The sequence below is a fragment of the Lontra canadensis genome, unplaced genomic scaffold, assembly GCF_010015895.1.
Source record: "Lontra canadensis isolate GAN:19392208 unplaced genomic scaffold, GSC_riverotter_1.0 scaffold49, whole genome shotgun sequence".
NCBI classification, from domain to species: Eukaryota; Metazoa; Chordata; class Mammalia; order Carnivora; family Mustelidae; genus Lontra; species Lontra canadensis.
Genome location: NW_022631043.1, coordinates 13,682,393 through 13,697,111, shown reverse-complemented (window position 1 = coordinate 13,697,111; position 14,719 = coordinate 13,682,393). Strand labels below are relative to the sequence as shown.

General features: G+C 39.7%; 1 protein-coding gene across 2 annotated transcripts in view; it reads left to right on the top strand.

The window, feature by feature from the left end:
• The window catches only part of NSMCE2 (NSE2 (MMS21) homolog, SMC5-SMC6 complex SUMO ligase), a 212,910-nt gene that overhangs the window by 59,096 nt on the left and 139,095 nt on the right, over positions 1-14,719 (top strand). For both annotated transcript variants that reach the window (XM_032873551.1, XM_032873550.1), the window contains exon 4: positions 7,871-8,024. In XM_032873551.1, coding sequence (XP_032729442.1) covers positions 7,871-8,024 — 154 coding nt within the window. The remainder of the gene's footprint in view (positions 1-7,870; positions 8,025-14,719) is intronic.

Here is a 14,719-nt window from a genome sequence, read left to right as displayed (position 1 = left end):
CATAAATGTCTCAGTGCTTAGCATAATGCCTGGTACCCAGTTGGTACTTAGCAAATATTTGTTGAATGAATGTTCTAGAACCAATCCAGGTAATTCTCACTGGATTCCCAGCATGAAAGCAGGTCCCATAGCCTTAGATCAAGTTGAGTGTGAATTAGAGCTTTGAATACTTAGTGTCCTGAGCAGAATGCATAGCAAATTGCTTATCACTACTGTGTGCCCATAATAAACTTCTAAAGCCTGTGTGATTTCCAAAATGTAAATCATCAGGTATGTGTTATTTTGGGAGCCAAACATGTAACAGTGGCTGTTTTAGAGAGTAAATCCATCTGAGTCTTGGTTTAGTTACAAGAATGACTAATTTTATACTAGATTCTCACATGATTCAAAGTGTGTGAATGACTCAGCCCATTAATATCCTTAGCTCCTGTGATCTCCCCTCCCAGTGAAATGATAGCTGTAAGGCAATAATGATAATTGGAGGAGGAGAAGAAGACGACCTTGACTTTGCCCTCAGGCAATAAAATGAAATACTTTGAGTAATTGCATATGTATACAATACTGTTTGAAAGAAATGAGATGTGTTGTAATATTTAAAATTTTATGTTAAAGCATGTTGAAAATGACATGGTTAAGGACTAAATTCTGTTTGTTTCAACCATTATCAGTTTCTCTAAAACAATCAACTTCTTTAAAGACAAAGAGCCATCAGAGTTCTATGTTAGTTGTTGATAGCTCATTGATCGCCTTCTCCTTGCTGACATAGAGAAATACTGCAGTCATAGGAGCATTGGGTCCCAATTCAGTGGAGCTAAACATTCATGAGTGATTTTGAGCTGAAACTGAACAGTTAGTTGGAGACCTATGGGACTTTGGGGGTGTTTGTGTGTGTGTGTGTGTGTGTGTGTGTGTTTCCTATTAAATTGCTACGTCTTGTTGAAACAATTAATTGAACAAAGGTCTGGATATTTCGAAGTCAACACTTTGTATCTCTGCTTTTGCTAAAGTCCCCAGTGACCCTGTCCCCGCGTCCAGTGCACACTTCTTAATGCTTATGTAGCTTGACTTCTCTGTAGCATCTGACAGATCTTGAAATTCCTTCCTGGACTTTTGGGGTATTTTCTTTTGCTTGTCTTCTTAACACTTGTCCTTCTTTCTAGACTTCTCTAGCTGCCCTATAGATGTGGTATTCTCCATAGTTCTATCCTTGGTCCTTTTGGTTTCTGTTTAGTCTTCTTGGTAAACCCATTCATTTCTGTGGTTTCTACTAAAATCTACACAGTGATTCCTCCATGTGGATGTTTCCCTGTCAGGCTGCTGAGCTGCAGACGTGTATATCCAGGCACCCCAAAGATAAGCGTGCAATGACAGCAACAGCGACAGCTCCTCATTGTCTAATATTCTGTGTGGTCGACTGCTTGGTGTTTTGTTGCTTCATTCCATCTATTTTTCTCAGCAACACTGGCGAGGCAAATACTATTGGCATTTTCTAAACTTGTAAGTGAGGAAACTAAGGTTAGATGCATTTAGTAACTTTCCCAAGGCCATTCAGTTAGCAGAGCCTCATTTTCTTTTTTAAAGTTTTTTTTTAAAGATTTTATTTATTTATTTGACAGAGAGAGATCACAAGTAGATGGAGAGGCAGGCAGAGAGAGAGAGAGAGGGAAGCAGGCTCCCTGCTGAGCAGAGAGCCCGATGCGGGACTCGATCCCAGGACCCTGAGATCATGACCTGAGCCGAAGGCAGCGGTTTAGCCCACTGAGCCACCCAGGTGCCCCAAAGATTTTTTTTTTTAAAGGATTTTATTTATTTATTTGACAGAGATCACAAGTAGGCAGAGAGGCAGGCAGAGAGAGAGAGAGAGAGGAGGAAGCAGGCTCCCCGCTGAGCAGAGAGCCCGATGTGGGTGGGGCTCGATCCCAGGACTCTGGGATCACGACCCGAGCTAAAGGCAGAGGCTTTAACCCACTGAGCCACCCAGGCGCCCCAGCAGAGCCTCATTTTTAATCTCAGGTGTAGAGCCCAAGTTTTTCATCATAAATGCTTTGGGTTAGCACATCAAAATGGAATCCTTTACTTTCTCCTCTCTTTTTTGTTATTTTTTTCCACTATTCTTTGTCCTGCTTGAAAGGACCATATTTCGTCCCTCAAGTAGAAATCTAGGAGTTGTACTGGACCCCCAAATATTGTGGATCACAGAAGTACTTTTAATTTTATGTCTTAAAATACCTCCTTTGTATTAAATAGAAGTTTCAAAGTCATCGGCTTTAGGCTGATGTATTTAAAAACTAGAAAACATGCCACCAAAAAATCTGTATGTCTAATTTTTCTTTAAAAGCTTGGACTTGCTCTCTCACGCGGCCACAGTCATGTGTGCTGTGTAGCAGCTTCCTCTCACCTGGGGCTTGTACTGTCTGCTTTACCATGCTCTCACCACTTCCTGTTGTCCTCTTATTGGGGGTTTCCTCAGATCTTTGTCCAGCCCTGCAGGCATTTTTGACACCTGGTAAAGACTGTTGTGCTTTCCCAGCTGGTCTTCCTTCCTCTCTAGTTTTTGCCCTAGAGAATGATTTTCTCAAATGAAATCTGTTACTCGCTTTCTCTTCGTGTTTGTGATTTGTTTCCCCACTGGCTCCTTCTTCTTAGTCCACAAGCACGTTCAAGGCTGTAAGCTAAAGGCAAAAGGAAAAGAATACAACATTTTGAACATCCACTACATGCCAAAGTGAAACACAAACATGATTTAATTAGGTCTTCACAGCACTGAAGTGGGTGTTCTTGAATCCTAATTAAGAGGTAAGAGAAATCCCAGACCTGGAAGGATTGTCCCAAGATCCATATACAGGTTGGTTTCAGATCTGTCTGATTCCTGGTTCCATGTTCTTTTTCCTTCATTATGTCACCTTGATTTCAAGCTGCTTTTGTCCTCTGTGCAAATAAACGAGGCTCTTCAGCTCTCTTTCCCATGATCTACTCCCATGTCTCTCTTCCTTTGCTGCCAAACTTTATTCATCTGTTACCACAGAACTCCCTTAATCTCTTCTCTCATCTCAATACAATATTATTTGGCTGCCCCGTAGTTCACTCGTTCATCAACATCTTTGGAGCATCTGCTTTACAACAGGAAGTACACTAGACACCGCAAATAGTCCTTGCCTGAGAGAAACTTCACAGGCTGGTGGGTTGATACAGGTAAGTTGTTCCACCGCAGTGTACAGAGTACCTAGTAACCAAGTCCAGTCTCCTTTTAGACCTTATCTTACTGAGCTCTCTTGCATCATTTTCCTAAAGGACAATCACCTCTGTTAAGGAAATTTTCTCATTTTCTTTCTTCTGTGGCATTCCTCACACCTGGTTGGGTTTTTTTGTTGTTTATTTTTTGTTTGTTTTTGCTTCTTTTAGAGTTCTTTTTGCATCTCTTTTCTTTCTGTTCTGGTCTTCTCATTTTAAATGTCTTTCCTGCTGCATACTAGATCTCTCCACTTTGACAGACATTCAGGATTGCACCCTTCTTTCCTTAAGAAAGTGCAATTTACTTAGTTGCCCATATTAACTATTAAACATCCTGGAATCATCCACAATCCCTTGTCCTCCTTACAAAAAGACTTGGCCTTTCTACTTTAAAAATGGCATTACAGGGTACCTGGGTGGCTCAGTTGGTTAGGCGTCTGCCTTTGGTTCAGGTCTTGGTCCTGGGGTCGTGGGATCTAGCCCCACGTTAGGCTCCCTGCTCAGCAGGAAACCTGCTTCTCCCTCTCTCTCTGCTGCTCCTCCTACTTGTGCTCTCATGTGCTCCCTTTCTGTCAAATAAAATTTTTTTTTAAAAATGGCATTACAATTTGGTCAAATTGCCAGCACCTCTGTCCTTAGTTAACCTACAGCAATAACTTCCTTCTCCTTTCTTGTCTGAAGGGCATCTTTACATGCTTTAACTTTAGCAATTAATTTTTAAAAATTTCTCATGCTATTCTTACTTTACTCCTAGAATTTTTTAGGGTCTTTTCTGCTGCCTGTTGGTCAGGTCTCACTTTCAAAGCTATTCACCATTTTCTCCTGATCGACATTTCTGGTTTCTCTCCTATTTAGCTACAGTGCTTAGCCCATGGAAGGTACTCACTGAATGCTGGATGGGTAAGTGGGTGGTGCATAAAAACCTGACCTTTCTCCCCCAAGGGCAGTATCAGAGTCCCATTATGTAAGTATGGTATCTCCTAAGTTCCCTTCTTGATAGTTTGTCATTTTTAATTTATAGTGGTGTAAAGATGAGTAATCTATGAGCTGTTTTTTTTTTTTTTTGTTGTTGTTGTTGTTTTTAATCCTGTTTCAGGGGCGCGTGGGTGGTTCAGTTGGTTAAGTATCCAACTCTTGATACCTACTCAGTACGTGATCTCAGGGTCCTGAGATCGAGCCCAGGTCAGGCTCCCTGCCTCCAGGTGCATGCTTACACTCTCTCTCTGTGTCAAATAAATAAATAAATCCTTATTTTAAAAAATCCTGTTTCATAAATTTAGTAATCCAGCGTACGTGCTCAGTTGTATTCCCCCCAAATTCATATGTTGAAGTTCTGATCCCCAGTACCTTAGAATAAGACTGTTTTGGAGGTAGGGTTTTTAAAGAGGTTTCATTTTAAGTTAAAATGAAGTCATTGGATGGACCTCGATCCACTAGACTGCTATCCTTCTAAGAAAGGGGAATTCAGACCCAGACACATAGAAGGAAGACCATGTAAGGACTTAAGGAGAAGATGGCCATCGACAAGTCAAAGACTCCCAACCCCCATGTTCGTTAAGGAAATATTTTCTACTGGTTAAGCCTCCTAGTCTGTGGTGGCTTATATTGTTGTGACAGCCTTAGCAAACTCATACACCCTGTGTCTTTTAATTCATTTAGGTTTTAAGTTCTGTGTCTAGGGACTTTATCCTTAGGAAAGGGATGGACCAAGGATCCAATAAAATCTCTCCTCTAATCTCAGGTTTCTTGGAAGTATTTTAAATTTGTCCTGGGGCAAGAGGGCTGTCCTTGTCTTTTTCAGACCAGATAGCACTTATGATCAGCTACCTAAAGACTGGGTTTTTCCTTCCCATTTTGGGATTATGTATCTTATTTCAGTTAAAGATACAAAGCAAGATTCCATTTAAAATATCATTAATCCCCATTTATTGCATTGATTTTAAACAGATAAGGAGTTTAATATTTTCCGGGCTCGCGTTTTGATAGCTCAAGTACAGTAAGTTCTCTCTGAGGTGCACAGTTGTGCCAACCTCAGCATCACATTTCCAGAGAAGATATTTGCTGCAGTGAATTCTACGTGCTTTCCAGCAGTTCTTTTGAGGTTCTGGCCTTGGGGGAAAGAAGTGTTCTGAATTGCTAAATCTGGTTTATTCAGGTTTATTATCACGAATATCTGGTATATTCTAGTCCTGTTTCGGGTTACCATATCGCCAACCTCAGAATGCCTGTCCCTCTCCATCTCCTCGGCCCCCATGTTCTAGCTAGCTCCTCAGCAGTGGTGGTACTGAAGCTAGGGAAATTAAATGTGTCTCTAAATTAAATTAGAGAAATTAACTGTGTCTCTAAATTAAATTAGAGACTTTATTAGAAAAGACCATTTGTGTATGTTGATCATCTGCTCTGGTCCGCTCTGATTGCCTCAGATTAAATAATAATTTCTACCCCATTAAAGCCCTTGAGAAGGGTCACCTTTATACCTGCCTGTAATGTCACCATTAACATTTCAGGTGGATCTGAGTCCATTTTATTTTATAAATCCAGAATGAGAGGCTGTAATTCTTTTCTGAGAACTTGTAATTTATTTTCTATATCTGCTCTGAACTTCATGCTACGATCTTGAACTTGTTTCTTCTTGTTCTATCCATGGTAGAGGTGGAGGATCGCTAGTCACCATGTATAACTGCTCTTTTTCTTGAGACATGAGGCATTATTAAATTGCCTCTCTACCTTCCCTTTTCCAAACTGAGCTTTATTGGTTCTTTAGCCTTACAGGACTTATTTTGAATTTTTAATTATATACAAGATGTGTCATTAAAGCCTCTCCGTATTTTTCACAAGTCTCTTTGATGATGGATCCAGCACTAGTTGACTATCATCCGTACGAAGAGAAGGCAGTCAGTTTCTACACTCAGTACATTTAGGCACTTTGGTTTCGTGCTTAATTTTCATTTTTGATTTAACTAATTAAAATCCATGGCAGTTAAACAAAAGAAGATTGTATAATTCTTTTTTCCATGACAAAGGGCGATTGAAACATAAATTTCAGGTAATCTTTTGACTTCATATGTATTGATACTCAGATTCGGAGACGTAAGAGTATATCCCATTGACTGGAACCAAAAGCAAGAATTTTCTGTGTCTGTCTTACAGTCTTAATGTTGCCTCCAACCAACTGGATTATAGTAAACACGCCATTTAATTCTTACTACATAATTGTATGTATTTATGAGACTGAGGAAGATAGAGATCAAGGTTGGATGACCTCTAAGTTGTCTTCCAGCTGAGAAATTGCATTGTGTACTCTCCTAATGATGGTCGGGTGATCAGTTGTGGGGTTTTAGTGGGTAAGTACATTTGGAGCATGTAAGATTAATTCACTTGAAATATATCGAGTATATACATCGAATACTACCTACTACATGCCAGGCAGTGATAAATCACACATTTTTCAAAGAGTGCATCTTATTAGGGGAAAGGAACATGTTAAAATAAATTCAGTTGTCTATTACGGGGGTTGTGCTAGAAGTCCAAGGCGTGTTGGGACATGAGGGAAAGTTGGGTGAATTTTGCTTGGTGGCAGGAGCATCAGGGAAAGGCCAGTGATTCAAGGGGCCAAATATGAAGGCCTGAGGAAGAGCAGCAATCAGACTGAAGTGGTGTGGGGGTGGGGAGGCAGTAGCCTGATAGCAGCTGGAGGTTGAGTAAATAGGAACAGTGGATACAGATGATTTCTTTCCAAGGAGCTGGACTATAAAGACAAAAGAACTGAGGGGAATGGGCAGGGATTAGAGGAAGTTGGTTGTTGTTAAATTTGGGAGTAAAGAGCGAATTTAGAGGTTTTGGGGGTAAAGCTTCTAGAGGGGAAAGTTCTGACAGATGAAGAAGATGGAATTAAGAATGAACTTGAAAGCAGGATTGAGGATAGAAAGAAAAACAGAGAGATGGAACAGATAACGGTGATAAAACCTAGCAAAGTGTTCTTTGTGGCATCTAGGAGGTAGGTGAATGGCAAAGTGCAATTCTTTCAACGTTGCCACGTGTTGGAAAGTTTTATAAAAAAAAAAAATATTGGGAGGAACAAAAGGAATGTAGATTGAGAGTTTAGCTTTGAACAGAACAGGGGAGACACTTCCTCCTAGTTGTGTCAGCAGATGGTGAAATTGAAGGTTAAAGCCTCAACTTCTTCATGACGTCTGAGCCACTCTCCCCCACTGGGACAGAGAGTGGGAGCAGAGGAGCACTGAGGAGAATGAAGGCTGGAATCAGTGCTTGGGGAGTAGGAAGAGGGACTGAGCAGACCGGGCAAGAGGGCGGAAGCCATGAGGCTCAAGTTCCGATGAAGTTGGAGGACACAGAGTTGCACTGGTGTGAGATTTTTCCCTAGTAGTCGTCAGAAGACTGCAAGTTAGTAGGGCACTGGGAGAGGGTATAACAAGCAAATGGTGAGTGGACGGGATAAATGACTCCCCCAGCTGTTTACCATCAGCCTGTTTTGGAATAAGTCTCAGCCTCGCTAGTTCAGTTGGGATTCTGTTTTCTACCCCATTGTATTTTTATTTGAGTGAAATGAGATAAAAATAATGTTACAAAACGGTATCATGGTAACATTTAACTGAGATAATTGTATTGTCTTCCTTAGGTAAAAGAAGAACGTCCAGAAAAAATACCAGATCTTAAATTATTAGTGGAGAAGAAATTTTTGGCTTTACAGAATAAGAATTGTGATGCAGACTTTCAAAATAATGCAAAATTTGTACAGTTTAAACAGCAGCTGAAAGAACTAAAGAAGCAATGTAAGTCTGCATGCTTTGCTTTTTGGTTTGGCTTTTTGAAATTAGGGAAATGACCTGATAAACAGCCCCAGAAGACTGATTTTGTAAAGTTTGCCTATCTGCTTGGCTTGATTCTGTTTCTGAATTGCTTTTTATTGTTGTTGCAATTCTGTATTTTGTCTGACTTTTGGTTCAAATCAGCCTGTCCATTTCTGAAAGCCAACAGTTTCCACAAAGTGCTAAGAAAATTCCCCAGCAGCTCCACAAAGTGACACTGGGTTGTCCCGCTGCTGGGGAGGGGAATTGGGACATTAAAACGGAACTATTTTATTAAAATAGCCATGGTGTATTTCCGATTTTCAACTGCTGTGCCATGCTTTTAAAAGAACCACTTTGAATTCTTGTTTTGCTGCTTTGAGGTAGTAGTGGTAGTGTTTTCTCAAACTAGGTCTTTTCTTCTCAAATATGGACTGGGATCCTCTCGATCCCTTCTGTCTTTTGTGATAGCATAAATTCCATGAGACTGTGATTGTGAGTCCAACATAACTTTGATTTAAAAATGAGATTGGGAAAAATGACCCATTATACAAAAAAAAAATTTGTGGACGGTATCTGACAGAAGTAGATCTTTTCTACACAGTGAGGTGCATCCATCCTTTCTTTTCCTCCTCTTTCTGCATAATCCACAGAACAGCTTTATGTAATTTTGGTCGTTTTTACATTAGCACAGGTTGTCATTCTTCTAGGCTCCCAAGTCTTATTCCTTAAAGAATTGGATTGTGAAGCAAATAACTTGTTTGTAAACTTCAGTTTCCCATCGTCTTCATTCACATGCATGTGGAGGAGCACTGTCGTAGGAGATGTGAATTTCCTTCTTGTCCTTATTTGTACTTAGTGGAAGGATTCACATTTTGAAATAAGCTTTCTTTTAAATATAAGCATTTTCCTTAAATTGATGCTGAGGTCTCAAAAAATGACTGAGGAAGCAGCTCTACTTTTGTCTATTTTACAAGTAACTTAAGTTTCACAATTTGGAATGTTTTGCAATCATGATGAGACTTTTGCTTTTACGTGGATTTAACACTAAGCATTTTCTCCACGTTTTCGTCTGTTTTTTTTTTTGTTTTTGTTGTTCTTTGACCATCACAGCTACCAAAATCCTTCTAATATAAATTGCATCATCCCCTCACTTGGGTAGTAATCCCCCAAACAGGTAATGTTATAATTTACTAGTGTCTTCCTGATCTTAAAGGTGCAAGTGAATTTCAGTTTTGGTGTGGGTCGGAACAGCTAAATGTATTTCTTTTTTCTGCTTGGAGCCAATAATGACAAATTATGGCAGATTTAGCATACAATTGTAATTCTTGATTTTTTTTTTAGATATCTGATAATACAGATTGAAGGATAAATATCTAAAAATATGAATTTCTTCTGCCTTTGTTATTGTTTATGAAGTTATTATTCCATAAGAGAAAGCTGAAAAGACTTTTAGAATTATATACTCATGAGGGAATACTTTCTTATGAAATATACATAATTCAACAAAATGACAAATATAGGAATCATGGTTGTTATTATTTCTTAAATTCTCTCTAAAATGATCAGGGGTGGAGGGGTGGAGGTGCTTTCCCCAGGCCGGCAGTACTGTGCATCATTTGGATAGACAGTTAAACTTTATGACAAAGTAAATTTATACCGAAAGAAATGTTTCCTTATGTAGGATTTCCCTATATATGGTAACACTGGAATTAAGATGACTTTCCCTTTTTGTTTCTCCTAAAATACTCTCTTAAAAAGTTTTTAAATCCCAAATGACAGAACAATCACAATATTAATACCCTCCTTAAATGCTCTATAAGGAACATATACTTTACTTGCAAAATGCAAGTAAAGTGCGTTACTAGTACCGTCAAACTAGCACCATGTCTAATGGATTTTATTGCTTTAGATGGGATGCTGCTGTGAGGATGCTGATTGTTATCAGGAGCCCACAGTTTTTGTGAGGCCACGTCGGAGGGACTAGGATTTATACAGGAGCCAGTGAATGTTTGTTTTGAGATATATTCCAAAGGCGAGGAATTAATATTTATTTTATTTTAATTAATAAATTTATTTATATTTTTTTAAAGATTGGAAACTACAAGCCAGGGAGAGATTCTTGCTTCTAGTTGCCTATTTTGGCAAAGTAAAGGTTGAATCAGTTTTGGCGACTCCACAAATCTGAAGGGTTCTTTCATGAAAAGCACCACCAGGCTCTCCCCAACTTTATTTACACAAACATAAATTGCATGGGATTAAATTTTGCCGAATCAGGATCCAATCACAGACACTCGATGAAGCTCCTTGGTGGCGGGGGGGGGGGGGGGGGGGGGGAGGCAAGATGGAGACTGAAATCAGGTGGTGTGAGGAAGGGGCCTGCGAGCCAGCTCGGCTCACCCCGCCACAGGAGTTAAGTTAACTCAGCTGTGGCGGGCAGCTGGCTCTCTTGAACTCTTGGGTCTCAGGATCGCTTTACATTTTTAAAAATTTACCGAGGGCCTCCAGGGAGCTTTTGTTTACGTGGGTTGTAGCTCTTGACACTTATCACATTAGAAATCAAAACTGAGAAATTTCAAAAATACTATTAATCCATTTAAAAAATCAGTAGTAAACCCCATACGTGTTACCATAAAGAGGATTATGAAATACAACTATGTATTTTCCAAACATAAGGACAAATTAGGGAGAAGTGTGACATTGTTTTCCATTTTTGCAAATCCCTTCAATTTCTGGCGTAATAGAAGGCAGCTGGATCCTCATATTTTGCTTCTGCACTCGGTCTGTTGTGGTGCATTGTTTTGCTTAAAGTCTACAGAGAGATTCTGGCCGCACACATGCGTAGTTGGACTTGCTGGAAGGATCTTGCAGACCACCCGAAGTTCTCATTTTGAGAACCACAAATTTAGGCCAGAGATCAGTAAACTACAGCCTGTGGGCCAAGTGCAGCCTGCCTCCTGTTTCTCTGTGGCCTGAAAGCCAAGAATGGTGTTTTTCCATTTTTTAAGTTGTCTGGAGAAAAGTTAAGAGAAGGATAATATTTTGTGATGTGTGAAAATTCCATAAAATTCAGATTTCAAAATAAAGTTTTATTGGAATGGAGATACTCGTTCGTTTCCACATTTCTGTGTGTGCTTTATGCTGTCATGGCTGAGTTGAGTCGTTACATGAGAGATCATCTGGCAAACAAAGCTTTTGATATTTGCTGCCTGGCTCTTTACAGAAAAAAGTTTACTGACCTTTGGTGTAAACCATAATCAGAAACAAGGACATTTTTTGGGGGGGGTTGTGGGTTTTTTGGTTTTTTTTTTTAAACTTTAGATTTTTCCATAAATACTATATATCTGTCTTAGGTACATTCAGAACACTCTGAGTTGACTCCTGTCTGTGAATCATTGCATTTGGTGCTCTAAGATCAATAAAAGGCAGAGTCCCTGTACTTGGAAAAGACTATATATACGTAGATGAAATAATGTGAGAACCATTAATAACAACAAATCAAAACCAAAGAAAAATGCAAGAAACAGCTGTTGTACAACATAGGAGAGAGTCAGAATGGGAAAATGCAGTCTTTATTTGTCACTAACACTGCCAATCAATTGCTAGGGGCCGTGTGGAGCTGTATGTTCAGAAAGAGTCAGAGGCTGGATTCAGACCCAGCAGGAAAGAGTGTGTGGAAGGATTATGGTGGGAAAGAGGAGGGATACTACAAACATCTGGTATTTGCTGACCCTAGAATATAGTAACAGGCCCGCTGTACTCATTTAAAGATAGGATTACTCAAAAGGTAACATACTTAAGTTGCACACAGTAATTTTTTTAGTAGTTATTTATGTCTTTGGATACTACCAGGCATTAGATACAACTTCTTGGAATAGTTTACTGACCCCGGTCTAAACCACAGTTGGAACAAGGGCAGGTTTTTGGTTTGGGTTGTTGTTTGTTTGCTTGCTTGTTTAACTTTGGATTTTTCTATAAATACCGTATCTGGGGACCCATTGTGCTGTATATTAGAGATATTATGTGTGTTCCAGCTTCATAAAATTATTACCAAGATCAGATGAAACAGTGGATCTTCAGAAACTCTGAAAGCTTGTTTTAGATTCCCATTGTTACTGAGAAAGGGCCTGTAGAGCATAGCAGAAAGAATATGAGCTTAGCAGCCAGGAGACCTGGGTTCGAGTCACTGAATGTGTAGCCTGGTTTGCCCGCCAGTGCCCATTTTTCTTGCTCAGAGGCATACAAATCAAGATTCTCGGAGGCATACAAATCAAGATTGATTGAAGGTAATTTTTTACACTTGGTGGTGGTGATGATAACTGAGTTAGGGAACAGTTCCCAAAAAAAGGATTCCATTTCCCTAAATGGGAATCATGCTCTTAACGAACCCAAGTTGTGAAACCAACAGTATGATTTGGTTCAAGGCAGACATAATAACCCTACTTTCTTGGGTAAAGTGATTTTAATTTATCTGAACAATATGGTCAGGTAATTTCTCTCTTCCTGGACTGTTTAACTGTCTTCACTATTGCAGCCTATAGGGTTTCCTGCACTTTAGCATCAGGAAAACTTAATCAGAATGTACAACTAGCCCTGTATGGACGCTTGCTCAAGTCATCAAGCAACCTTTCTGCTGTCCTTTATTCATTCACCTATTATGTAATTAGCAGCATGAGAAGTTTTAGTGCAGGTCAGCAAGGCAGAAATTGAGGACATTAGACAATAATTGGGTGACATTTAGAAACCTTTGAAATATAAGGGCTTCACTTCATGATCAAAAATAAAATTGAATCTGTGATCTTTAGTATTAAAATAATCTAATATCAAATGTAATTCTTTTGATACATTTAAATGCTTAAAGGTGCGCATTTTTTTAATGCAGATTTGCTAATCTGAGGACATTCACCAGAAATTTGAACTGTGTATTTAGGTCACATAGGAGATATGTAGGATATAAGATATGGAGATAACCGGATCCACAAGTGAACTTAGAAATCATCTTCAGTCATGGTGACATTTTATAGTGTGATTTCATAATTATCTGGACTCATGATTCAACTCTGTACCTTCACTTTAAACACACTTCATTTAAATGTCAAAATTGATAGACTAGGGAGTGGCCATTCGCTTCCCGGAAGGATTTCCTCGGGTCATTAAATTGGGAGCTCCTGCGGAACTTTAGAACACTTTCACTGAACTATTCCTAGTGGGTTGCTGTCCCTTTCCTTCAGCATCCATTCAAAACCACAGTGCAGTTCCACAAGGGTAGGGACTTTGATGTTTTGGTTACCTTGAACTCCAGGCTGGTCTAGGGCACAGGTCCTTGATGATCTCAAGAGTCTTCAGGAGGACTGTCCTGTACTTGAGAGCTTATCCCTTGTCTAAAGGAGACACCTGCCACCCATGCCTGTCCGTTGTTGCTGTGCTTAGGTGTGGACCCACTGTGGCCAGACAGTTGGTCAGATTCTTTTGGGAAACCCAGATTCTAGCTGCTAATTTTTCCATTACTAGATTTTTAAAACATTGTGCAAACAAAACTGTCAGTTTGTGACCTTTAGTTTTACTTTCTCATAATACCACTTTTGTCAGTGCCTTTGTAGGCACTTGATGGGAATACAGCCAATTAACAGTAGAGTATGATTTCTTCAGAGAAAGGGGTGGTCTTGCTTTCAAGACACTCCAGACTAAGGCCAGGTTGTGCATTTCACGTCATTTGGGAGTGGGTTCTCTTGCAAAGCCGATAGAGATTTTTGTGGTGAGCGGCTGAGTGTGGGAGCCTCTTACCTAGATGCAGGTGAGCCGCAGGGTTATAGAGAAGACTGGCACCTTCGAAGGTCGGTGGAGACCATGTGTGAGTGTTGAAACCCGGAAGGAAAGATGAGGAAGAAGCACAGGTGGTACCAAGAGGGAGAATGCTTGGCTGCGCCTGGAAATCTGTTGAGTGCGTTTCAACTGGGCAGAGTATTGAGCAGCCTGACTTGATCCTGATACTCTTCAACGCATAAATCTCTTTGTCATATGATATAACTGTCTATCCAAACAGTGTGCATTGCTGGCCTGCAATTAACTAAAAGCCCAGGCCCCTTCAAGGCAGGAATGGTTTCATAATCTCCCCTGTATTCCTTTTGTTCTTCATATAATCAGAGTTTGGTTAATATTTATAGAACAGAATTACTCAACTAGAAAAAGAGGGTGAGAACCTAGTTAAGGCATTCTGATGATAAAACTCGTACATCGTTAATCAAGGAAAGAAGAAGAAGAAAATTAGCATTTGTAAGTTTGGGATCTAAAATCAGCAAAGGCTAGCAATTTATATTCTTTTAAAATCTTTCAATTGCTCAAGTATTCAACATAAGTGATGTTGTGTGTATAACCCTTTACGTGTTGGTACGCATGCATGGTATGTATAGTAATACATGGTTTTCAGTGGTACCGTAGCATCACGCATAGGAAGAAGTAAGTATGGCTAACTTTAAGTGTGACAGCTTAGAACATTAAAGAATTTAATAAAATCATAAGTTTGCTGGCTCTTCTGCAGACAGTTTTATCATCTCTGTGGCCCTCAGTTGATTTTCATGTTTTCCTTGATGATGATGATCAAGCCATCACTGTTTACTTGCTGGGTGACCATTAATTGTTGGGAAATGCCAAAAACCATAAGTTTGACAACAGAGATTGAC